Source organism: Telmatherina bonti (assembly GCF_933228915.1).
Source record: "Telmatherina bonti genome assembly, chromosome: 20".
Classification (NCBI taxonomy): Eukaryota; Metazoa; Chordata; class Actinopteri; order Atheriniformes; family Telmatherinidae; genus Telmatherina; species Telmatherina bonti.
The window spans coordinates 20,296,279-20,322,790 of NC_136618.1; the positions used below are offsets into that span (position 1 = coordinate 20,296,279).

The following is a 26,512-nucleotide window of genomic DNA, read 5'->3' on the forward strand; positions in this document are numbered from 1 at the left end:
AGGAGAGAGGAAGATCGAGATAAGGATGGTTTGTTCTCCAGCTGTTATTGTCTAACTTTTGTATGCAAGTTTGATACTGATGTTATGTCGACAGTGTGTGTTTAACCTATAGCTGCATCTGTTTGCTAGCTGTTTGATAAAACTTTAGGGAAACCTGCCATCATGGTTCTAGATAACGGGTGCGGGATGACCTCGAAGCAGCTCAACGACTGGGCCGTGTACAGGCTCTCTAAATTCCAAAGAAAGGGTTCCATATATGCAAGGTTGGCTTTCCAAAAGATGTGCTCAACATGAAATATTTTTAACCTTGAATAGACCAATTTATATCTTTTCTCACCTTTTGACCTCAGTGAGACAAAGGGTTATGTTCCCCCTGATCCTGTTCCTCGCAGTCTCAACAGTGATATATCCTACTTTGGAGTTGGAGGAAAACATGCTGCTTTTTTCATCGGGGACTCAGTCAAGGTCAGGAAAGGACAATAAATACATAATTTTACAAAGGTTTCAGAAATTTTTTTAATGACCTAGTATGGCATAAGTTGCTATGAAGATGAAATGCTAAAAGATAAAGAGAAAAGTTACGTATTTTCTATTAAATATGAGATTCTAATTTGATTAAACATTGTCGGAGAGCAGACATGGATAATAGAATAGAGGCGTTAGAGATTTGTAGTTATGCTAACTGAGATTTTGGCTGATGAGGAAAAACACTAGCATGTTAAATTAGCATTGTTTAACATCATGGTGTTGTTTTTTTTTTGTCAGTACTTTTAGTCACTAATATTACCAGGGATGCACTGATGTCACTTTTTTTTTTTTCTAAACAAGTACTTACATAAAATGGGAAACAGCTGTGACAATGCACCTAAATGCCCCAAATCAGCATCTATCACAGAGATAATACAGAATTTGTATTCTTAAAAATTATATAAATAATAATAACTTTGTTGTTTATGTGTTAAAACCATAAAAAAAAAATTTGAAGGCCTTCTGTTGGGCTGGGCGATATGTCCAAAATAACATATCAGCTCATTTTATATCCCCATAACGATATACATAACTGCAATGGGCCGAGCAGTGAAGCACAGTCAGGCACAGGTTTAAAGTTAAAAAAAAAAGAGGGTTTTTATTTTGACCCAGAAAGTTGTTTTAACATAAATGAATAAATCAGGCCTATAAAAGAGGTCAACTTAACAAAACTATATACAATATATTGCAATTTTTCTTTACTAGTTGTAAACACTAAATGCTGTTGCATGCTTGACATCAACTTGCTAAATAAGAACATAGGATCCACATTTCACGGCAGAATAAATAAAAAGACTGATCTTTGTGAACAAGACGAATAAACAAATAAAACTCTGCCTCATTAGTAAAGATCGATTGTTTGATAAAAATTGATAAGATGCTTTTGAATGTCAATTTGATATTGTCACACAAAACATTGCGATATTTCAATGTATTGATATTTTCACTTCGATAAACATACACAATCATGTTGATATGTAATTTTCTAGTATTTCTTTTATATCATTCTTATTTTCATCCAGAAATCTTCTATAATTTTTATTAGTTCTTAATATGCCAGTTAAATTAGTTTTAGATGTTTAATCTCCTTTTAAATTCTTCAGTTGTTATTTTGATAAAGTTTCTATAAAGGTAATTTTTGTTATAACAAGTTTTGCAGGCCTGTGTTTAGCCACGACTTTAAGTAGACTATTTTTAACATATTGTGATTTAGAAATATAGATAAATCTGTTAAATGCCATGTCTATTTCTTTTTCTCAAAAGACAACATTCCAATCTTGTAGCATTAGCTCATGTTTTAGTGCATCGATAACATCCTCTGTTCATAATGGCTGATACATAGATAGTAATTTTCCTGCTCTTACCAGCATTTATCTAATAATTGGTATAAAAAATACAGGTAAGTTGTGACTAATCTCATTAATCAGCATGCCTCTTACCATATTGTGTCTGATAGCGTTTGTAAAGATGTTATGTATCAACAAGGTGTTGTGTTGTTGTGTGCTGTGTGTTTTTGTCCTTGTGGGTATTTTTGTTTTGGGATTCAATCAATCAATCAAACTTTATTCATAGCACTTTTCACACAGATAAAATTTATTAAACAATTAAATTAAACATTGTATTCGAGAATTTTTTGGTTGGTTTATGCGGCTTTGATTTCATAAGATCCACATTAAAGTCTCCACAAATGAAGATATAATTCGAGCCAGTTGTTGTGTATCTCTTCTCCCAACATTTAGAATTTTTCCATATCTGATCCCTGTATATACAGCTTACGATCATGTTTTGCTTGTTTTCCATTCTAACATTTCATCACCTCATTCACAGTGATGCCATGCTGTCAACTATTTTACTTTTGAGTTCATTGTTGGCCTACAATGCCACTCCTTAACAAGTTTTACATTTATTATTCTGTCGTCTCCAAATCAAAGTTAGTCATTTTCCCCCTATTTAATCTATATTTCTAATACAACTTCAATCCTAAATGGAGTTTAAGAATTCACTCACCCCAGCTTTTTTTTTTTATTTTAATACTTTGCACATTTGCTCAGATTGACAATGCACACACGAATCCTGATGAGAATCAAAGAGCCGGCTTGGTCCGTTTCAATTGGAGCACAGACAGGAGGTGGATGACAACGTGCCCTCTGGGTTCAGTACAGTTCATTGCAAGTACACATAACCAAAAGATACACATGTGGGGCCATAGGTGGCTCTGGACAAGAGAAATATGTTGCGGTCAGATGTGGAAGAATTCACTTATCATTTAGTTCCATTCTGTTGTTGTTAGTTTAAACTATCTAAAAGCAAATATTGTTGTGAAGAATTAAAGAGCATCTCTAATTTCATCAGATGATAACAAAAACAGCAAACTCTCCAGATGTTCATGAGTTCAGTCTATCCAAAGAGGAATTTGAGAGAAAGCAGAAGAACAATGAAGATATTTACAGTGGGATCATTTTAAACAGGAAAGTAAGTCATATTTTTCATTTCTAAACAGTTTCTGTTCTGATCACATTTAACTCTTAAATGCCTGCAATGTGCATAAGGCAGATTGATCTTCTGTGTGATGTCCTGTATTGCAGCCCTGTGATTCTTCATATGTTAGAGATGATGAGCACTTCCTTCGCGCCCTCATTGAGCAGGAAACTCGGAAGAATAGCTTCACTGCAGTTGTGGTTACAGGAATCAAAACAGACCACATCACATACCTGAAACAAGACTTTGAAAAGTGGACCACAGAACTTGCGTAAGCTCACTTGTGTGCATCCCATGAAGACTTTATAAGAGCCGCACTTGATTAAAAACTACAATTTCTATATTTCAGACACGTTTATCATTATTATATTCATGGACTCCATGGACATGACTTGAAAAGCACATCTGCAGGTTCAGAAAGTCCTCAAAAACTTGACATTCAGGTGAAGCTGTTTTTTTAATGCTGTTTGTATCAGTGATAGTCTGTATTTAGATGCAGTGTGTCTCAACTACTAATATTTGGACTTCTAATTATTACTATTAATATATTTATATTATATTTAAATAGATCACTTTGCGGGAGAAGCCCACAAAATGCCCCCGTGTGGTAAACCTCAGAGAGGTAGAAACGGACATGCAGACTCTGTACATCACCTCTGCTGCCGATATGTTTGAGTTCAGCGCCACCATTCCCCCTGACCAAGGCACAGTAGAGGGCATCATTCGATATCATCCTTTCCTCTATGACAGGGAGACTTACCCTGTAGCGCTACATGCTGATAAAGGTATTCAGATCTGACACTGAATACATTTCACAACAAGACATGCCACAGCTGAAGGTGCCAAAAGAAATCTTGCTTTGTTTTTCAGCCCTTGATTGTGATGATGATGGTGAACCTGAGAATGAAGCTCAGAATCAGGCAAGAGGGAAAAGAAATGTCTTTGAATGTTATTGGAACGGGCGGCTCATCCCCTACACCACAGTGTCAGAGTAAGTACATCTACGTTAAGAAGCCATTTTAATTCATAAAGCAGTATTTACAAGAGATCTGACACACTAGGGCATAGTAGCACTTGTTTGTCACAAATTTAGATTGAATCAAATAATCAGTCGATTTTGTTGTCATACTAGCACAACTACATTAAGGCAGGACATTCTCAAGATGGAAATTATTAAAAAATAAAATAAAGGGAATCTGTAAAGCTATAAAAACTTTGCATTTAATAAATTAAACTTAGCAATTAAAAACATCAGCAACATTAAAAAAATATTCCTGAAATACAGCTTATAAAATTCAATATAATAAATCTATCACTGGTAGAAGTTCAGTGTGTAACCAGGCTGAGAAGCAGCTGAAATGATGCTGCTAGCTTTACTGTATACATTTTTCGGATGTGGGAGCTCCAACGTTACCACACACCATCTTAAATTGTATTTAAACACTTTTTACTAATCATAAGAAGGGAAATACTTTAAAAAGAAAAATAATTGTTTTTATTTATTATTGTCCGTAGGCAAACTTCTATTACCAAGAAAGTTGTCTTGTAATGTTGTTTTTTTTTTTAAAGAATTTTTTTTAACCATTTTGGCATGTCGTGTAGTTACCTTTGACCGTGGCTTGTTAGTTTATCTCCACCAAGCATCAGCTTGTTAAACTAGAACATTTAAGCATTTGCTTTTACAAGCTCTTAAAGCACCGTAGTGCCATGTTGAGCCGAGGGATGCAATGGGATTCTGTAGAGAAATGGACCAATTGGTCTGCCATGCACAGGACAATCTGCCCTTCCGTCCTACAGGTTTTAGGATTCGCATAGATTTTGCACTGGCACATTATTTACTGCTTTACAGGCCAGAGTGTGTGTGCATCTTTCCACGCAAGTGAATGCTTGCCCCTTCAAGTCATTGTACAATCACTGTTATGCCCTCACTCCTCCATTCCTCTCACTGGGACTCGGTTGTGGCTCGCTCACATACACAAAGAGAGGCGTGAAAATGGCTCTAGCAGAGTTCAGAGAATGACGTTTGAACATGCACTGACTTCATTCAGATCCTCAGTGTGGGATACTTTTAGTTTGCTGTTGAGAACAGAGACGAGGGAGTGAAAGCAGTCGAGAAAAATTTCACTCCCGGCAAATGTGTTTAGAAAAAAAAAATGTCCTAGCACCTTTGGCTTTAGCATCTAAACGTAACACTTCCTGAACACATGAGAGTCGAGCGACCCAAACAGTCAATAGCGGAAAAAAGCAATTGTCTCTGGAGAATGTTTTTGAACAAACCTACCAGGCTTCCTCGGGTAAAATAAGATTTTATACATATTTTCCTACCACTAAATAAAAGTGGTCCTACTGTGAAATTTGTTTTGCTGACAAACATACACACTGACACTAAACCGCCAGCCAGTTGTATTGTTGCAACCCTAGTTGAGCTTGTCCGACATGGCGGCAGTATCTTGTCACTTTTTTAGTTCTCTCTGTTTTTAGCATGTTGCAGACTGTAAATGGACGTGATGTTGATTTCCTGACATATCTTAGCAAAAATGAGAAATTCAGAATTTTTTTTTTTTTAATCCTCTGTCTTTGATGTGTTTAGGTTTGACTGGTGTTCTCGACCTGCTAAAGGTGGGACGCTACCTGCAGAATGCTACAGTCGCTTTTCAGGAGTGCTTTTTACTGATGGCAAATTCCAGGTCAGCACAAACAAGCTGCATTTCATGGAACTGGAGCTGAAACTAAAATGCAAGGACACCATTTTCACTCCCATTGTTAATGCACAGGTGAGTTTCTACTGTTCTTTTTCTGCTCTTTTATTATTGAAACAATCCTATAAGAAGACAGAGAGGTGGATGCATATTAGAATTTAAGATAACTTTTTTATTTAAAATTATTCCAATTTTATTTATTTTTTATGTTATTGGGGGCAGTTGTGTAGCCAGATTATGTAAAACATCAAGAATAATAACAGATTGATTAAAAATAAACGAGCAAAATTTGGATTTGACTTTTACTTTAAAAACTGATTGTTTCAATGTCAGAATGAGTTTTTTAGCTACTACACTTTAGACCTGTTTTAGAGGGCTCGTAGTTAAGGAGAAATGTTGATCTTGTCAAAATATATTGCATGTTTTTCAGAAAATTTCTAAAAGAGGCAACATTCAGAAGGAGTTTCATCAGTGGCTTCAAAACTGTCACGAGAAGTATGACAAGCAAGTGAAGTTTATGGGCTACATCGAGACCATAACGCGACCGGATCAATCCAAGAAAATGCAACATCCCTGGGCAACGTTTTTCTCCATCCAATGGGGCAGCAAAATATACAAAGCAGGCCAACTTGTGAGACTTTGTGTGTTTATATTTATCATTCTGCTTTAGTATAGAATCATTTATTGAAGTAAATTTTCTTTGTGTCTTCATCCAGATCAAGTCACAGAGAACACAGTTCAATTATTACGGCACCATAGTTCGGTTTTTGCTGCATGGAAGTTATGATGGAGACGTCTTTGCCACTGGAGGTCAAGTAGAAATATGCAGAGTAAGGACTGACATCGCTCTGATTTTAGAAGCTTATAAAAAAAAAAAAAAAGCAATGCCCACCGTGTCTAGTTAAAGGTTTGATGATTAAAACTAGCTCTGTTAAAACTAATGTTGAAAAACTGCTCACTCCACAGCAAATGTTATAGAAAACTGTGTTATTAGTTAAACAGAGAGTACTGTAATTGATTTTAGTGGCATTTAAGGTCCCAAACTGATGGAAAAAATCTCTTTCTAGGAGCCTAAAGCACTATATAACAGTGTCAAGATCATACCCATTTCCAAGATTGATCAGACTGCCAGTTTAGATGCCATCAAAAAGTCCATTAACACTGACATGGACAAGTAAGTAACAAATAAGAAAGATTTCATTTACATTTCACTGTAAATGTAAGGACTGTGACCAAGATCACAGTACTGTTATTTTCTTGGATGCCCTGCTAAGATGTGACCAGACATCTTGTGACAAGTTATTTAATTCTGATGCCAGCTCATGTAACTGCTTGTTTCAGGCTCCCAGCGAATCTAAATGTGAAGTGGCCAGAGGATAACGTTTGGCCACAGGATTCTGTTTGGCCAGTTGGGACTCCTTTTGGTAAGATGTTGCACTTTTTACAAATGCATCATTTCAAGCGATTAGCTTAAAAATGTAGATATAATCTTTATTTCTCTCTCTCTTTGTTAAGCATTGAGCTCAGAAGTGCTTTCTTTTGTGCTACATTGTTTCAGGACCCCTCAGAGTTGAAGTCCAAAACAGGAAGGGAGACTCCCTGTCCAGGATACAGACAGGAGGCAATGGGCCAGGAATACGAATGAGTATTCGACTTGTAGTAGTCCACCATGGTAAAGTGTAACACTGCTAGTACACCTACTGTAAAATCAGATCAGTTTCAAAGTGTTGCTTCGCTGTGTTTACCTTTAAAAAACATTATTAGCATTGCTAAATTCTGGTTGTAGAATGATTAATTTGAGCTATACTTTCATGTCTGCATGAAAATTAAAGTCTTTTCCTACATTTGATAAATAATATTCTGGAAAGTCTTGGTTATTCAAAAAACATGGTTGCAATGTGTATTACAGTCATAAATTAGGGGATAAAAATAAATAACAACTAAAGTTATAATAATAAACAAAGCCAAAGAAATCTTCAAAAAAATCTTTGAAAATAAATCTTCTTAACCAAAGACAAGGCAGAGGAATCAGTAGATGATTAATTCTCTGGAGCACTTCGTCTTTGTTTTTCCATGGGGCAATGCCTAACATTAGATCTGCACATCTAAGGGGCAGGAGCTGTGTGACTCAGTTTATAATATTGGATGTTATAATATCGCAGTGAGGTCGAAACAGAGGAAATATGTTGGTACTCACAGGCTTTTTGACAAAACCAAAGCTGCAGACTTCAATATAAGTTGGAGGTGGATCAATACTTTTATTAGACAGAGCAGCAAATATTAAATATCTCAATAGATTAATCCAGTTTATCAATAAGAATTGTAACATTTGTTAAATAAGGAAAAATGAGTGAAATGATTGGTGAGTGACAGGTTGTCCACAGGCTGGAGTCATCAACCAGCTAAAAAGTTTCTAATCATTAACTGGCATGTTTGACAGTTGAGGTCTAAAACTGAGATTATTTGGATATTTTGCATCACACAAAAAGAGGAAAGCATTTAGTGTTCAAAGCTAAAGCAGTTGATCTTGTAAGCTCCTAAGTACTTTCTGCACGTTACACCTGCTTTAACACGGACCAAGCTTATGTTTCAAGTCCACTCAAAACAGTAGCCAAAGAGAGTTCTTGTAAGAAAGTCCATTGATGTCTACATTAATGCACTGAACCAGCTGTAAACGAGCTTTTGGTCTAATGTAGGAGATGTCCAATTACAATTAGACAACTATGATATGTTTGTGCGTGTGTTCGTGACCAAAATCAACCATTTAATCCACATGATTATAGAGTATTTCTCATTGTGTTTGGGTCTTGGAATATTTTACCAAAATGGGCCAAATGGAAATGGTGATTGGGATGGTAATTGTGGCTAATGGAAAAACCAAGTGAAGTAATCACGATTCTGTTAATTTGGGGAAAATAACTGTCATGTTACTGGAAATGTGAAGTATATCAAATTGATACACTGATACATTGTCTTGCGTATGTGTTGCACAAATAATTCATGAAATGATTGATTCACCTGCTGATTATAAAACTTAATGAATGAAATGTGGCTATTTGCATATTATTATTTATTTACCTTTACTGTTCCATATTCAGGTTCTACAGGAGATGAAGAAATTGTCTGTCTTTCTGCCCCTTTCCTACCAAATTATGGGCACTGGTTCAAAAAAATCGGTACACCTACACATATATGTTTAGCATTTCTTTCTCCTTTTTTTTTTTTTACTAATGTTGGTTTTCTTCCCCTGACGATTGTATGTGAGTAAAGGTCATATTTTTTCCCAGAAACTCTGACCAAACTGGGGAAGTACACAATGACTCTCAACACCACATTATTCGACAGCAACATCACAGTCTACGGTGGCCAAGAGCTTCCAAGCTACAAACTCAATTTCTCCCTCAAAGGTAAACATAAGCTGAGTATATTTTTTTACTCATGTTTCTCTGCTAATTGCTTTACACACATTTTGGATGTTTTCTTTTGTCTTAGAGGGTGATGCAGAGAGCTTCACAGTGGCTACAATGAACCCCACGGTTCGTGTTGGAGTGCCTTTCAACATTCCTCTGCAGATAACAGACTGTTACGGCCATTCAACAGCACCTCCTCCCAAAATCCAGCCCGTTCTCAAAAGCACGTGAGTCTTTCTACTTTTTTTTCCCCCTCATTTCTTTATCTTCCTCATTAGAACCTCTTTAATTAAAACTAAAATTATTTGCTATTTAGAGACCTGGTTTTGAGTCAAGGAACACTGAGCTGCACCGGGACCTTATGCAGCATCAAAGGTGTCAAAGCACGTGGAAAAATTCAGCAATCCAAGGTTAGAAATATATTTAACGCATAATTTTGCTTGTCAAAGACAAATGTTGATGGATACTGAGGCTGGTTTTTACCCTTTAAACTTGGATGTTATGTTGCAGAGTTATGACCTGGCAGTGACGCTGCCTGGACTGAGAAAAGACACACGGATTGTCAAAATAACTCTTCTTCCCGGTGAGACTGCTTTCATCTGTTTCATTTACAATTCATGTGGAGTAAACAAATTAAAGTGATGCATTTTGTTAACTTAACTTTAATAACAGTCATAAAATAAAAACTTTGATCATCCAAACTTTCCTTCACACAATAAATGAATTTGATATTCTTTTCTGGTATGTAATTATGGCATTGTGAGAGTTTGGATGAGATGAATGGAGAAATGTCTTTAGAACCACAAATAGAGAAACACATCCATCAACAGCATCTTAGCCTAAAAAAAGACATTTTATTGGACCGTGAGAACTCAGTTTCCTCTGTGCTTGTTCCATGTTAGATGGTGGGAGATGGTTTTTCTTTATTTAACAATCAAGAATTGAGTGCAGTAAACAAAAATTCAGCTTTTCTTTGGTCCCCCAGAAATTGGTAGTGTTTGTCAGAGATTCCATTTAGTTAAGCTGCTGCCTTGTTTCCGACCGTCAGAAATGATCCACTTTACCTTATCCCTTACAATTGGAGACCGTTAATTACCTCCGCCAAGGAAGTTGTGTTTTTATCTGTTTATCTGTTTGTTTGTCTGCTTGTGTTCAAGATAACTCAAAGTTTTGGACGAATTTTCATTCAATTTTCAGGAGTTGTCGGAAATGTTAAAAGGAAGAATTTCTTTTTTTTTTTTTTTTTTTTTTTTTGTGTACTTTATTACTTTGTTTTCGATACTGGAAAGTAACTGTTTTATCACACACTGATCTTTGCTGCTTGGATTGGATGTCAAAAATGAAAGAAAAAGAAATCTGAGCATCTTATTTGTCAAGAGACCAACAGGAAGTCATCCCAGTTTACATCCAGCTCCAATATGGAGGTCTGCGAACATACTGGCTGGTTTATTTGCATTTTAATTCCAAACTATTTAATTCCTTTGTCATGTAAACCTTTATTTCCCTCTAAATTAAACCTTTACCTTGTCCTGTCCAGATGACATCTTTCTTCACCTTCTCAGTTGCTGCAAAAACTTAAGTAGTATGCTCTTGTTGAGCTGCTACTTCAAAATTATAATGAAAATAGCGGCAAAACTAGTACTTATTATGTAGTTTTTACAAGTTACGACTGAAAAGACGAGAAGCAGTGAGCAAACTTTTTATTCCCGGTATACGTCACGTGCCCCCTTTGTCCAATCAGAACCCTTGCTTATGACAGCAATTCCCCATTAAGTTTTGTTGTGTGGTTCTTGAGATATTTACTTCCACCAAAGAGGTAACGTTTTACCGGGGTTTATATATTTCATTATCTGTTTGTTTGTCTGTGTTCAATATAACTCAAAAAGTTATGGACGGATTTTCATGAAATTAAGGAGTTTTTGAAAATGTGAAAAGGAAGAAGTGATTTAATTTTGGTGGTGATCTGGATCACCGCTTGGATCCAGGAACTTTTTAAAGGATTTTTTAACACAGTGCTTGGCGGAGGTTTGTGCTCTCCAAGTGCTTTTCTAGTTCGCAAAGTGTTGACGCTGTTGCCCTAGATTGCCCGCCTACCAGCCGAGAGGTGTACATTCTGTACTACTGCCGTTATTTATTATTAAGATATTGCAACAGGACATTCAGTGTTCAGTACTTCATATTTCTCATAGCCACTGCTACACATAGATATAGCAGGTGAATTCTTTTTTTTTATTTAGAAATGAGTTATCAAGGTATGGCCACAGGTGTTCTAATGTTGTGTGTTTTATGTTTGCCTCCGCCAAGGAGGTTATGTTTTACCTGGCGTTTATTTGTCTGTTAGTCTGTTTGTGTTCAAGATAACGCAAAAGTTTTAGATGAATTTTCATACAATTTCCAAGAGCTTTTGGAAATATGCAAAGGAAGAAGTGGTTTAATTTTGGTGGTGATCCGGATTACTGTTTGGATCCAAAAGCTTTTTAAAGGCCTGGCGGAGGTTTGCACTCTGTATGTGCTTGTCTAGTATTGGGTGTACACTCAGCTACATTTTCTTCTTGATCAGGTTATCAACAATATGTAGCACCATTCAGGTTGAGCCAGAAAGTCTTAATTTGGTGAAGTTGTTTTCAAGGAATTCAGATTTTATTTGAAATCTCCCTAAAAGTGACTTATTTCAACAAAACTTTGACGCAGAGAGAGCAGAGAGAGTGTAGGATAAAGATTTGATTGCTGTCCCAACATTTACAAATGATTTTCATATCACAAGCATCATGATATTACTCATATCAGTTGGGTTATGTCATTCTTCCAACATTCATACTTTTCAGACAATAAATTGTGTCCTGATCTGCCATGGTTTTTACCTTGCAGTGAGGAAAAAAACTCAGGATACCCTGAAAAACCAACAGGGTACTAAATACAGACCTGAAAACATGCAGAGGGGAAACTCTTAAAGTCCAATTTGCAGGCCAGTAGAAAGATTTATAGGGTGACTATAAATCACCCCCCCCCCCCCCCCCCCAAAGACCTGATAAGATTTGATGGGACATCTGGAGGCCTCTCCGAAGTTTAATTGGACATTTGACCTTAAATATATCTGATCCTTTGAAGTAACATGCAAAGTTAAAATGGAAATAACATGCAAAGTTGTAATGGATCATCCATCCAGCCTGTCAAACTTTTGAAGTAACTTCTGAAGAAATGTCCGTGTTACTCTGCTGGGCAGTCCCCTAAAAAAATAACAGTTCATGGTGAACATCTGCTGCACTAATGATCAGGCTTTCTGCCGTATGAAACTCCTGTAAGGATGTGATACTCTGCCGTTAATCAATGTTTGAATGTGATTGTGTCAACTCAATGTATTAGATTACATTATTTTAAATATATACGCACTTGATAATAAGTGTATGCAAGTAAGTTGTGTCATATAGTTATAATCAGCACACATGTAAATGTATTAAACACAATGTGATGTTGGTAAGAAAACAAAAATATGCCTGCCATGTTTGGTTGTCAGTACTGACTAAACACAATGCACTGCCTTCCTGGGGTGGAGACGTTTTAAAAATAGTAAGAAATTATGCAAAATCAGTCCAGACCTGAAGCCTGAGGATCCTACGCAGTATCTTAGTTGTTGCTAGGACTGGGTTTTTCTGGACGGAAATGTCTGATGTTTCACCAGGTATCTTTTGGAGCCACTTCTCCAGTGTCTAGGACACAAACCCCAGCGCTCCGATCACTATGGATACAACTGTTGCTTTCACCCTCCTGGCCTTTTTTAAGTTTTATTAAAACATACTTTTAGTTATACCTCCACTTAATTGACTTCATCCTTCTGGTTAACTGTTTGACAAAATCCAGGGGACCTAGTTTTTTTTCTTCAAACCTCACTCTGCCAAAAGCTGAAACCATAAATCTTCACAAGGTCTGTTTTTCCATCGGTGACATCCTAATCCCGTATTGCCTGTTTGGTTCCTACCCGCCAGTTCACTCTTACACCACCAGTTTACCACATGCATGTTTTTTTATGAATAATTTTCCAGGTAATCCACATTCCCTTCATGTGAAGCCAAAACCAAAGCAGTTCCAAATTGAGAATGGAAACCCGGCCACTTTTAATGTTGAAGTTCATGATGAGGCCGGAAACATCACTGCCAACAGTAAACAGATAGTCACCTGCCAGGTATGGATAAACCGTGCTGGGAAATCCTCCTTTAACACACTTTGAGAGATCATGATTACATTTGTCAGACCAGCTTGTGAGAATTTTAATCCTGTTAGAGCAGAACAGCTGATTTAGTTCTTTCAGGTATATTATCAGAAATCAATGTCTTTATTCATTTTTTTTCAATGTTACATGCTCATCTTTTTTTTTTTCCCATAATTTTTTTTAGGTTTCAGGGCTTCCGTTTGTTTCGACAGACTGCAGTAGCACTGGAGCTGGCCAGCTTGTGACAAAGCCCATAAAACTGAAGATAATCAATGGACAGTCACAAAAGCTTAACGTTGAGTTTGAGATGCCCGTAAGTCAAAAGAATTGTTCAGCGGATTCCTTTTTAACGTGAATTCTCCTTCTGGTGGTACAATCTTCTCTCTGTTTTCTGCTAGAGTCAGAAGCACGTTGAGAAAGTCACGATGGAGCTGGAAGTCTTACCCAGCAGCCAGGTGTCAGCGATGGAGCTGTACTGTGAGGGCGACGGTAATCTGGTGCTGAAGAACAATGAAAAGATTGAGTGGCAAGCAGGAGGACACCTGGAGAACCTTTTCTACAGGCTCTACGATGAGTCACACAGAGAGGTGCCCATCACTGCTGCAATAGCCTCCATGATAAAGGTGTGTCTCACACGTCATTTTAATTAATGCACAAAACATACAAAATAAGTATTTGTAAGTAGTCGTTTTATTTCAAATTGAACACCGGATTGTCTTGAAGGTTAACTGGACAGGGGACATAGATCAGGCAGATTTAATCGTGGGGAGGCTTCCTGACGTGCAGGTGCCGACGCAGGTGCAGGAGGAGCGCTTCTACCAGGTGTCCTATCACAACCAGAGTGTGTCCTTCTCCTTCACGATTGTGTAAGTTGCAATAAGTCTGGGATTTGGTGTTTTCTGTGCCTGCTAGCTTAGCTCCGCAAAATAGTAATAGCAGGGAAGAGTATTTCACATTGCTTTGTTTACAAAAGACGTACCAGGAAAAAAAAACATCCACCTACTTGCACCTCTAAAGTTTAATATTTATTGTGTTTATTTATCTGTTTGTTTTTTTAATCAAGTCAACATTTGACTTCCCTGTGCAAATAGAAATGAAAACCCAAAGGAACAGGCTACCTGATTCCAGCTTTCTCCTGACTACAATGTCATGTTAAACACACAATTGGTTTTATTTTTTTTTAAATCAAAAGATAGTTTAATCATTTTTTTCTATTTCTGTGCAGGAAAACACAACTAAGTGAAATATTTAAAGTGCTTGTGTAATGTTCCTAAGTTTCCCATATTAAGTGTTGGTCTTGTGTTAAGGCTATTTTCTTTCATCATTGATCTACATTTAGACCACACTTAATTTTTTTGTTTTTTTAAACCGCAACTTGCAACAAATCTGCTTTGTTTTGAACAAATATCCCAACGACAACCTTTGACAGGCCACTTTTCCTCTTTCTTTGCCTCTACTTTGCTGTTCCTAATATGTTTGGTGATTATTGTACAATAAAATATTGTAGATGTAGTTAATGTCTTTGGCTTTTTTTAAAGGGGTTTTTGTTAGGTTGTTTACAGCAGAGCATTAATCTCCAAGTGATCTAATAGTGATCAGCTGACACACTGTCTCGATAAGCCACTTTTTCAATATGTTATCAGAGTTTGCTTACGGTAACTATGAGTCTCCCGTTCAAATAAATGATGGACATGACAGCAGAAAGAGGGAAATATTTCATCAAAAGCATTTCATTTTGGGAATTCATCTGCACTGATAAACTTTTGTATGTGGGCTCAGAGGGTATGAGGTACATTTCACAGACTCTCCTGGATCTTATTTAAAGTCTACCATCATGTATTGTTTATAGGCCATGTCCAGACGAACCAGCACGGCTAAAAGTAACTCTTCCTCAAAGCACAGTGAGGCTCGGTGAAAACCTGTCAGGACACATCCGTGAGTTCAAACCCGATCTGTCAAGATCACCTTTTTTATTGATAGAATCACATTTTGTAACATTTAAGTGTTCTGTGTTGTTTTGTTGTTTTATACAGTCTTGAAGCTTGTGGATCAGTTTGACAACGTAAGCAATAGGCTAACTCCCGCCTGTGTGAAGTCCATGACGGTGGAAGCGGAGGGTCTCGACAAATCAAGGATCACCTTCAAATGGCAGGTAAAAGCAGATACGCAAACCTAATATGAAACTTGTATTGAAATAAAGGAATTAAAGAAAATCTCCAGTCCATTGATTAAATTGAAGTTGTGCACTCAGGCCATGTTTTTGCATATTTATTGTCATTTAAAAGTGGGAAGTCTCCCCTTCTCCTCTGTCAAAGTCTCTCACACCATGAAAGGGCTGGAGGCATGCATGGGAGATTTAGGGCACATTCACAGACTGACGGGTCAGCTTTAAACAGATTGTAGTCTACTTCCAGGGATAGTATTGTCGGGGGGGGGGGGGTTACACAGGGAGAACATGCTAATTCCACACTGTAACACCACTGTTCAAACCTCCCCCCAGCCGAGCTCGGAAAAATAAAAAGGCCCTTGGAGACTGTTAATTTGATTGAGAGAATGCAGCATGAAGCAGATATTATCTGCCATCCCTGGGTGTAAATGCCCCCTTCAAGGCAATAAAATTTAAATACCATGCATGAGAATCAAGTCACAAAGATCAATAGGCCAGCCAGTCTCTATTGTTAAAATAAAAAGCAGTGCAAACAAAGAAAATTTCTCTTTGGGTTCATTTAAACCCAAATAACTGCGACTTCTTGCATAGAAACTGGAAACTTCACTCCTCAACAGTCCTGAGTCTTTCCTGTCATGTTTTCTGTTAAATGACACACCAAATGTTTTCAGTAGGTGATAAGTTTAGATTACAGGGAGGTCAGTACCTGGACTGATCTGCTACAATGCCATTCTGTTGTAAAAGATGTAGTATGTTTAAGATTTCCTGGTCATTTGCAATGCATTTCCTGAGAGACACGTTTGATCCCATCCATCACCTCAATGTCTGCTGTGACAAGAATAATGCTTTCATGGGGCTTTAAAATCACTGCCTTCTGGTTTTATCTGTATTTATCACTTTGTCCCAACTATTTTTGATAGAATGGGGTTGTACCCTACAAGCATGTGTTGAATAAAATAAAATAAAAACAATAATGAGCTTGTTAACTAGTTGGCACCATCCAGTTAAAAGAGACTCCATCACTCAGATATACGGAAGCTGCTTTTATGAATCTATGAATTTATGAAGATATGCCTTTAAAATAACAAATGTCATTTTTTTACATCAGTTTTGAAACAGTGTGAGAACTGTGAACATTTTTTTCTGGACCTTTTTTCTAATCATATACTTAACAAGCTCATTCCTGGACACAAAAACTATGTTTATGAACAGATTAGTAAAGAACAGAAAACCTATTGCTGCAACTGGGACAGTTGTGGTGGTGCTGAATATTCTGCATATTGGAAAATGTTTCACTGTTAAATGGAAAACCAGTAACTGCTTGTCTTTGTGTTGTTATAGGGAAAAAGCAGCTCTATTTTTGTGACAGGAGTGCATTTCAGCTCAGGCCCTCCCGGGCCCAGAGAATTGCGCTTCAGCTATGACGGCTATGAGGGTTGTGCCATAGTGACCGTGGCCCCTGGAGTCCCTGCACAGCTTAAACTTATCAGCGGACCTGAGCAGGTAAAATAAAATAATACATTTTTTAAAACAATGGGTCAGTTGTCATACCCATAAGCATGTATAAAACCATGGTATCCCAGATAAAGCTTTTATTACAGTGTTATTACATTAGAAAAAAGTAGAATAACTGTCATAAAAAGTTCTGATTTTTACCATTGTAGCCTGTGACATTAAAATAATCTATGGCAGAGACTGTATTCTAGCATTTGTGGTAGATGTGTAGCTCAAATCATGTTTAAAATTGGTTATTATACATTTAGATTTATATCTATGAGGCAACTCTAGCAGCAGGCTGTACAGTAGGCAGCACAATTCATGCAAGTAAGCAAGAATATTACACCAGCAGCATGTGGATGTCATCTATACCCTGCACTGTGCTTGTTCAGGAAGTGTCATAAATAGCCCACAAAACATTAAAACTTTAACAATACAACCTTCAAAGCAGTTTTTAGAACAAGAAAAAAGTCATTTCTTGTGAATCAATGAATCTGGGGTCACATTTTCACCTTTGTGGAGCGGATAGAGGGTCAGTTATAAGGCTATGCATCATTCTGTTGTTTCATTATTGCTCATTTTCTTTATAGTAAGAAAAGACTAATTTTTTACTTCATTAATCTTTTGTTTGTGATGTTTGATGTCTTCTGTGTGAGTTAAATAATGCCTTATCCTGTCTAAGCTGTAAGCTACTAGTTGCCAAACATTATCCTGAGGTGTTTTGATGACAAAAAAATGATAGGATTTAGATTTAATAGTGTTATTTATCTATGAAAATTTTTACTGATCTTCTATTGATAAAGCCCGGGTATCTTCAAACTAGTCCGGACAGTGGTTCAAACAATATGAATAAATCTGTTTTAAAACCAAGTCTTGTGAAACAGAGTGATTATCCTGATCTTCTTTGAAAAATCCAGTTTGAAAATCCAGTTTAAAATCTTAATTTAATCTTTTTTTTCTATGTTTTGCATAGCCTTTGCAGGTGCTAAATGGTCACAGCATTACCACGCCGTTCCTCATCCAGCTGTGCGATGACTGGGGAAACCCTTCTCCAGACCAGAGGGTTGTGGTAGAAGTAAGACCTTCACCTGCTACACTGAAGGTTGTCCTGAGAAACAAAAAATATATATATATATTTGAGAGAAGCCACATAACTATGAAATATTTTTTTAAAAAACCACACACATGGAAACAATCTCATCAGTCTTCTTGTTGAAATAGGTGAAATCTGTTATTTCACAACCTGTGGATGCAGAAGGAAAAGCCCGCTTTAATGTTAACGCTGTGATCGGTTTAAAGTAAGATTTATCATTTGCAGTGTTTATTCTAAAAACATAGCTTCTGTGTCACCAGACACCGCTAACACTGTAATACCATTTCCTTCCACTAGAGGGTACTATCAGTTGGAGTTTCGCAGTGTCTTCAACAGGCAGCAGATACCTGGTCCCGTAGTGAACCTAACTGTCATCCCTGACTCCAACAAGCCCGTCAGACTCGCTGTAGAGTATGACACAGAGGCCCGGTATCTTGCTGGAGACATCTTCCCAGGTTTGCAATTAAAACTATTTCATCTTTTTAGTTAGTTCAGTTACTTTTTTCTATTCATCAGTTTAATGTTAGCGATGTGTGTGTTCAGTTTTCTCTGTGACCGTGGTGTCTGAGGAAGGAAGCCCCATGACAAAGTTTCCTCCATCTGCTTTGTACATGTCAGTGTGGAAAGAAGAATCGTCCGCTATTCCACTGACAGTAAGTGGCTGACAAAGAAAGGGCTCTGTGTTTAAAAGCTTTTATTGCGGCTGTTTTGTCCTGCGTTACATCATCCCGTTGCTTTTTGTGCAGACCCCCGAGCAGCTGAGGTGCAGCAAACCCATGGAACATGACAGGAATGATCGTTATTACTTCAGGTAACATGCTCTTGCATTTGATCTGTTTCTGTTCAACTTGTTGCTGTACAGAAGTATTTAGTATTTATGTGAATTTGCTGTCTTATTAGTAATGAACAGAGATCACGGATACGATTCATTTCAGTGCAGTGGACTGAAAGGGATTTTAAGCAGTTAGCTTAGTGCAGCATTTAGACGGGGAAAGATGGGTTGCAATGATTGTGCAACGACGTACCGGATCAAAAACATGAAAACTTAGTTTACTAAGGCGCTCGTCTTTATCTCTGCTAAACTAACCTCACACTTAAGTTTCACCCGGACTGTTGGAGCGGTTTTAGTCCTCGCAACCAACAACTCTGTAAGTCAGCTTTCCAGAAAATGTAACTATTTTTATGCGCCTGTGTGTTTTACTTCAGAGACAAAGAAATCCCCAGAGAAGTTGGAAAGTACTTTATACAGTTCTCACTGCACATTGACAAAGCACAAGTCATGCACAGTAACCAGGTAGGTTTGTACTTGGTTTTTTTTTTGTTTTTTTTACATGTTTTGACACTTGATTCTTTCTGAAATTTTGCCCATTTGCTCATTTTAAAATTGAAAAACCTCCACATTTAAGTCTGCAAAATTAGGATCGGATTGGTTTTATGATGATTAGAGCCTCCTTATGAAGTGAAAGTGTTTCTGTTTCTTTGCAATCCGGGACCTGCTCTCGTCTACAAAGCTCATCCAGGACCGAAGGTTACCAATGCCTTTTGGGTTTGGCAAAGGATTTAAATGATATAAAAATAAGTATAAATATAATAAAAAAAAAGAAAAACCTATCAGATGTAAAACAGCCTGCTGTCTCTAATTTATATGTACTGCAAAAAAGTAAGAATTTTATTTTAATTTTTCAGTCATTTCTCCCCTTTAACAATACCTTTACAAGGATCACTCTTCTGTGAAATGAGCAATGTGGTTAAATGTGTGATTACAGCTCTAAGTAATGTCCCAGAATCTCCTGCATTATTCTCCTATCGGTGTTCGCTGTTGCTTTAAGATTCAAGTGCTCCAAGGTTTGTGCCAGTCACAGGTGTATGACTGCCAGCTGTTTGGCACTTAACTTATAGACGCATGTCGGAAAACCAGCGATGATCTGGTTTCTCCTTAATCTGGGACTGAACTCCATCCTCATGGATAATAAATGCTCCTTCCCGTAGAACCACGGTCGTCATGGAGTTCCTCCAGAATTTGGGAGCGGGGAATGACAAGACCTCAACCCTATTGAACACTTGTAGGATAAGCTTAGTTGTGCTATACATGTTAAAGTGACCAACATAACCGCACTGGTTTGGTTGGTAATCAACAACCAGACTGGTGACCAGCATGGTTGGGGATGTGTAAGGCCATAAGCTACTGAGGTGACTGATGGTGTCAAATGTATTCAGTGCTGAGATGCCCAATAGGTTTTTTGTTTTTTCTTACTACAGCAGAGTGCAAACACGCAGTCCTCCAAGAAACTCGAAATAAGAGAAAAATTTGAGTTTTTTTAAGCTGCGTTTTCCACAGAAGTTCAATCCTTTCAAGTTATACCGATCAAACTATTGATAATACAACATCAGTTTGTACTATTAAATCAATCCAATATCAATGTTCTTACTCTTTGTGTTTAAGTTGATCAATTCTGCATTATGTCCGAGTGTTTATGTAGGACCCGGCTATATACCAGATGTATCCCTCCTCACTGAATAATGATTCTTTTTGAACATCAGATTGAGATTAGGAGATATCTGTATTTTTAGGATACTGATGCAGACATTCTGCATTGCTGCAGTAACATAATACAGAGCTTGTTGGTGTTGAGATAAAATAGTAAAATATTATTAGTGATTTTCCTGCCTCGTGTATGGATAGTATTAGTAGTAGAGAGGAGTATTTACAAAAGTATTTACAAAGATTGTATAACTATTAGATAATTTTTTAAACTAACATTTGGACTGCAATAGATGTTTCCACCTAGGGTTAATATTCCCAACTGTAAGGAGCACAGGCCGTCTAACCAATCAGCCAACTTTTCCTTCCATGGAGAGAAAAGAGACACTGAAGCCACAGCATCTTTGTAGATGAAGATTTTTGGATTAATTTAGGTTGCATTGAACCCCGAGTTAAACACGCTGGAAATTCAAGATAATAATAAACACCGGCACTGGAGTCAGGAAAATGTTTGGGTTTTCTTTTGTTTTGTTATTTCTTGTTCTTCCTGTTAGATAAACTTTATTTATATAGCACTTTTCATAGACACAAGGTCACAGAGTGCTTCACAACAATAAAAACATAGAAAACCTGCAACTTGTGGAAAAAAAACCCAGTATAAATACGAGGAAAATTTGAGAAAAACCACAAATTTGAATCCTGATTAATTCTCTATACAACAGAAGGAATTAAACACAGTTTGATTAAAATTTCTGCAAGTCAGTGTTGAAATGTGGTCCAAAATGATCCAAATCTTTCATTTGTTTATTATTTTAGACTATAAACGCAAACTTTCTTTATCTTCATCAGCATCTTAGTTTTATGTTTCATGGAGCATCGACTGTCTCATGTTCACAAAGTCATTGTTTTTCAATTTTAGGCCCATTACTTTTTAACCTGTAAATGTTACCACTTGGGGACGTCATCAGGAGACATGGCGTTGATTTTCACAGCTATGCCGATGATACACAGCTTTACATCGCCGTGTCCCCTGATGACTTAGAGCCACTTAATATTCTTTTAAATTGTATTTCAGATATAAAGTCATGGATGGCAGCAAACTTTTTACAGCTCAACCAGGACAAAACTGAAGTTTTAATTATCGGTCCTGAAGGCAAGAGAGAGATCCTTTTGTCAAAATTGCAACATTTTAACCCCTCCCAGTGTGTGAGAAATTTGGGTGTTCTTCTTGACTCTGAGCTGGATTTTATTCCACACATAAAAAATGTAACAAAAACAGGTTTTTATCATCTAAAAAATATTGCCAGAGTCCACCCATTTCTCTCTCTTGCCAGCACAGAGGTGCTGATGCATGCTTTTATTTCCAGTAGATTAGATTACTGTAACGCCCTGCTCTCTGGTCTTCCTAAAAAGTCTCTTTCCAGCCTACAATTACTACAGAATTCAGCGGCACGAGTTCTGACGAGGACCAGAGGGCGGGAACACGTTACACCAGTTTTAAAATCGCTGCACTGGCTTCCTGTGCGCTTCAGGATTGATTTTAAGATTCTTTTACTTGTTTATAAATGCCTTAATGGTCTTGGGCCTTCTTATTTATTCGACCTTCTTTTTAATTATGAGCCTTCGCGGACCCTGAGGTCCTCTGGTACCGGCCTTTTAGTGGTTCCTAAAGTTAGAACTAAGACATACGGTGAGACCTCTTTCCATTGTTATGGTCCTCGACTGTGGAACAGCCTGCCAGAGAGCCTCAGGGCCGCGGAGACTGTTGATGTTTTTAAGAAGAGGCTCAAGACACACCTTTTTAGCTTAGCATTTAACTGAATTTTATTTTGTTTTATTTACTTATCTTAATTTACTTCATTTATTAATTTATTTATTTTTAAATGGTTTTATTAGATTTCTTATTTTTAATACATTATTGTAAAATCCTTCTATATATATATATGTATATTTTCTTTTATTGTTGCTCTTATTTCTTACTGCTTCTTAAGGTTATTCATCTTCTGGTTTTAACTCCAGTGTTTTCCTTATGGGGATCCTGCACGCTGGGGGCCCTGCCTGTTTGGTCTGGGGGCTGTTGTCATGGCGACCGCTGCTGTTTGGGTGGCGCGGGGTCCAGCACTGCAGCTTCACGGCTGCGGGGTGGCCCCGTTGCTGCCTGGGAGTTGTGCGGTTGCTGTGGCAGCGGCCCCTATGAGCATGTGGGGTATGGTTCCTGGTGTGGATGGATCCCGAGGTATTGTTTCCTCAAATCAGCACCAAGTCAGAATTTTTATCACTTACTGAATGTTTTTAGTTGTTTTATTAACCAGAATTCAGTTAAAGAGACAGTATTCAGGGAATGATGTTTTTCGGGGAATGTGGGTGGGTGTGGGTGTGTGTGTGGGGGGGGGGTTTCTTTGCTCTTTGTCCTTGTGTGTGTGTGTGGAAAGAGCTTGTGTCGATTATTTTTAAATGCCTTTTTATCCACTGTTTGTTTTAATCCTTATGACTTGATTTTATCCTGTAAAGCACTTTGTGTTGCCTGAGGCATGAAAAGTGCTCAAGAAATAAAGTTTGATTTGATTTGATTTGATTTCCACATGCTTTCTGACTCCAGTCTGATCTCAACACTGTTTTTCAACCCTCTAGATCAGTATAAATGTTTTGGCCAATACGCCTGTCAAACTGGGTCCCGACCTTGTGCCTGCAGCCCCAGTTGTTTCCTACAGTATGGACATCAGCAAGAGAACCTTGATCAACAACATGGCTCTGAATTTAATGGTGAGCTGAAGTGCTACACAGATTTTAACATTTCCAAAGCATTCTTAGCATGTAATGCACTGTTGCATTGTCTAGTGATCTGCTCTCCCATTGAACTGCCGTTTACTGATTTCAGGATGCATTTGGGAATCCAGCAGGACAAAACCTGAACGGGAAGATACTTGTGTCCATACGGAGCTCCAATGGAGAGACCAGCAACAGTGTCCCTCTGTTTGAAAGTAACAACAAAAGCATTCAAATAGACTTAGAAGAAGGAAAAGCCTGCATCAACGTGAGTAAAAATCTCTACAGGACGTGTTATTTTGGCCCTAAAAGAGCTGGATGTGGTCATTAAACTCTCGCTTTTCTCAGAGGCTGGCCATCATGGAGAAAAGCCCCGGAGAAGATGGCAGCACATACATGCTCGTCTTCGAACCCGAAGTGCCAATGTTTCCTGCATCCTTGGAGCCTTTTGAGCTCCCCTTCTACTTTAACAACGGTACAGTAAAGAAACTAAGCCGACTATCAAAGATTTCCTGTTGGAATAAAAGTTTATTAAATCGTGCAACACTGGAAGTAGACAGGTGCTTGTGAGAAATTTAAAGTAATGAATGCTGCTTTTTTTATGCCATAGAAGGTGGGACAATTTTATTGTTTATTTATTTATTTTTCAAATTAGAAGTAATAAAACTGTTTGAGTTGGATTGTGTACAGCACAATGCACATATTTACATTGTTCTGGAGCAGGAGATGCATTTAATAAGTTAGCAAGTCTGCTACACTCTCTTTAAAGAAAGCAGTCGTGTCATGTTTGAAATCCTCCCTAGCACTCTCTTTTCTGACCATGTAAAGTTAAATCACTGAAGACCTCAAACAGGATGCAAACGAATCCATCCTATGGGTTCAGGATGCGTCGGTTGCCCGAAGAAGCATTATGAAATGTGATCATTTGTGAATTACTTGACAAAATATAAGTAAAGCTAGCCAAGCTTAAAGAAACTGGTGTATATGTGCTATTGTAGCAGTGGTATCCCACACATGGGCATTACAAAAAGCAATGGTTTGCATCCACAAACTGTGACAGTTGCCTAAAAAAAAAATATTTTCTTGTGTAAATGTTATAGATACCAGCGGCTTGTATTTTTCTTCCGCGTTTAGCGACGTAATTATACAATATGATGTTGAAGCACTTTAGCAAAGTCACTTTCAAAATAATTAATACTGCATTAAATTACTTTTTACAGCATTTACTTGGTTATTGTTTTTTTTTTTTCATTTTAGATGCAGAAAACCAACAAAAAATGTCTGAACTGACCAAAAAAAGAGATGACATCGTGAAAACTATTGACAAGATCAATGAATCGTTGGGCTTTCATGCACAACTCAAGGATCTATATGCAAGTGAGTCTTGTTTTGTCTTTAGAAAGGGTTGTTAAATGTAAATGTCTCACCAGTTGAAGCAATGTGCGGGGCTTGTCATTTTGAACCAAAGCAGCTTTTTTGTAATATACTCTTAAAAGAAAAAAAAAGAAAAAAGCATGATCTGTCTGCAAAGGCTTCAGACCCGAACCAATTGGGTCTTTGTTTGAGTGTATTTTAGTTTGTGGTTTCCAGTTTAAAATATGTCTCTCATTAGAAAAAGTGCAGGATGAAGAAAAGAAAGAGCTGTACTTCAGAAATGAGCTGAAACGAAGAAATATGGCAATCATGAAACCTTTACCTGTAAGTTTTCCCTGGTTCCCTGTAAGTTTTCCCTGGTTCAGTCCATTTGGAAATGGCATTTCTATATTTACAATCTTTTATAGAGCTCAGATATTGCCACAATACTCACCCGAACGAGAGCTGAAGCGAGCACGTTGGAGAAAAGGCCCAGAAGAGTCTGCACCATCCCTAACACCTTCACTCATCCAGATGTTTTGGGAATGGTAAGAGCTTTAAGAGCCAAAGTTTTTCTCTTTTTTTTTTAAATCTAGGTTTGGTGTGTATGTGTGTGTATGTTTTAACCCTTCTGTTTTTCATTGTAGGTTGCCCACCTGGCTTTTGTTGAGGATGATGAGGCTGCAAGGGTTATCTCCTGGCACCTCCGGGGTGACATGGACTGCATCATTACCAGAACGACAGCAGCGGCTCTGAGTATCTTCAGCGATACACAAGGCCGTCAGCAGGTCATGGCCCTCGACAGCATTCATGTTCAGCAAGGAGACAGGTAAAGCTGGGGTACCCTGTCTTTTTCTAAGACAATGAATTTTTTTATTTTTCTTCTTTTTCTTTTTCTTTTTTAGGAGAGAGTGCTTTAAAAATGTAAAAACATTTTCTCCTGCTCAGAATACAATAACCTCTTTTTTTATATAATTATAATGCAAACAGTGGCACACACCGCCCTCTCATGATTCAGATGAAAACAAACATTATTCATTAAAATTGACATTTAAAGAGAGATTAATTACTAAGAGGATGTTAATAGCAGATTACCTTTGTTAATGTTTTTTTCTTTGCAACAAAAGGACACGAGTAGTGTTTATGTAACTGCTCTTGCTGCCAGTAGGGGGAGACAAACTGCTGAAATGTCAAAAATGTCCACATGATGTCATTGGACTGTATTTGCATCAATCAGCCACAACAAAGTAATAGTTTATCTTATTACTTTGCATGTATCCTTACCATCACATGAGTTCATCTTTGAAACGTACACTACTTGAACATAGATATGGACTGGACACATCCCCATATAGCAGAAGAACTATCCAACAATAGCCTCCCCCAGCTGGATAGCAATCACAAAAACAGCTGAAAACCTGACCTCTGCACACGTGCAGAAAAAAACTGATTGGATCTCTGCTACTCCCTAACTTGTGTTTCTTCAGGAAATCTTTAAATAGCTTGCATATGGCGCTGGGCTGGTCCATAACTAAACGACTTAGATATGGACTTTAAACTCTATGTGACATCTTGTTTTATTGGGAATATGATGTTTTCTTTTAGTTTGGCTCTGTGTAACACACCTGACACATTTCCCTAAAGCTTGTCTGTCAGTTGTTGCAAACTAATGGCTAAAGTCACGTTACATGATACTGAAAGTGTTTATTCAGCATTCAGTGCTGCATCAACTGTCCTGCAGTAGATGCAGGTTTTAAGTAGAAAATGCTCCAAAAACTCTGTATGCAAAATGTTAAAAACGTTCTCAGGTGTAAGAATTGTTATCACCAAGG

At 37.5% G+C, this 26,512-nt stretch overlaps 1 protein-coding gene across 1 annotated transcript in view; it reads left to right on the top strand.

Moving 5' to 3' along the window:
- smchd1 (structural maintenance of chromosomes flexible hinge domain containing 1) overlaps nt 1-26,512 on the top strand; it is a gene marked incomplete at its 5' end in the record, with an annotated part of 38,012 nt that overhangs the window by 10,294 nt on the left and 1,206 nt on the right. Inside the window, 39 exons of the mRNA XM_079259958.1 lie at nt 1-28; nt 130-263; nt 351-465; nt 2,881-3,000; nt 3,114-3,277; nt 3,356-3,449; nt 3,575-3,791; nt 3,877-3,997; nt 5,597-5,780; nt 6,136-6,336; nt 6,422-6,535; nt 6,773-6,879; nt 7,047-7,129; nt 7,264-7,377; nt 8,804-8,881; nt 8,993-9,112; nt 9,198-9,342; nt 9,432-9,525; nt 9,626-9,698; nt 13,156-13,295; nt 13,507-13,635; nt 13,721-13,945; nt 14,046-14,188; nt 15,172-15,257; nt 15,356-15,474; nt 16,831-16,992; nt 17,960-18,088; nt 18,208-18,284; nt 18,377-18,534; nt 18,623-18,732; nt 18,826-18,890; nt 19,286-19,373; nt 23,193-23,324; nt 23,440-23,595; nt 23,676-23,802; nt 24,585-24,704; nt 24,940-25,025; nt 25,109-25,228; nt 25,328-25,509. The exon at nt 1-28 is cut by the window's left edge and continues 55 nt beyond it. Coding sequence (XP_079116084.1) covers nt 1-28; nt 130-263; nt 351-465; nt 2,881-3,000; nt 3,114-3,277; nt 3,356-3,449; nt 3,575-3,791; nt 3,877-3,997; nt 5,597-5,780; nt 6,136-6,336; nt 6,422-6,535; nt 6,773-6,879; nt 7,047-7,129; nt 7,264-7,377; nt 8,804-8,881; nt 8,993-9,112; nt 9,198-9,342; nt 9,432-9,525; nt 9,626-9,698; nt 13,156-13,295; nt 13,507-13,635; nt 13,721-13,945; nt 14,046-14,188; nt 15,172-15,257; nt 15,356-15,474; nt 16,831-16,992; nt 17,960-18,088; nt 18,208-18,284; nt 18,377-18,534; nt 18,623-18,732; nt 18,826-18,890; nt 19,286-19,373; nt 23,193-23,324; nt 23,440-23,595; nt 23,676-23,802; nt 24,585-24,704; nt 24,940-25,025; nt 25,109-25,228; nt 25,328-25,509 — 4,860 coding nt within the window. The remainder of the gene's footprint in view (nt 29-129; nt 264-350; nt 466-2,880; nt 3,001-3,113; nt 3,278-3,355; nt 3,450-3,574; nt 3,792-3,876; nt 3,998-5,596; nt 5,781-6,135; nt 6,337-6,421; nt 6,536-6,772; nt 6,880-7,046; nt 7,130-7,263; nt 7,378-8,803; nt 8,882-8,992; nt 9,113-9,197; nt 9,343-9,431; nt 9,526-9,625; nt 9,699-13,155; nt 13,296-13,506; nt 13,636-13,720; nt 13,946-14,045; nt 14,189-15,171; nt 15,258-15,355; nt 15,475-16,830; nt 16,993-17,959; nt 18,089-18,207; nt 18,285-18,376; nt 18,535-18,622; nt 18,733-18,825; nt 18,891-19,285; nt 19,374-23,192; nt 23,325-23,439; nt 23,596-23,675; nt 23,803-24,584; nt 24,705-24,939; nt 25,026-25,108; nt 25,229-25,327; nt 25,510-26,512) is intronic.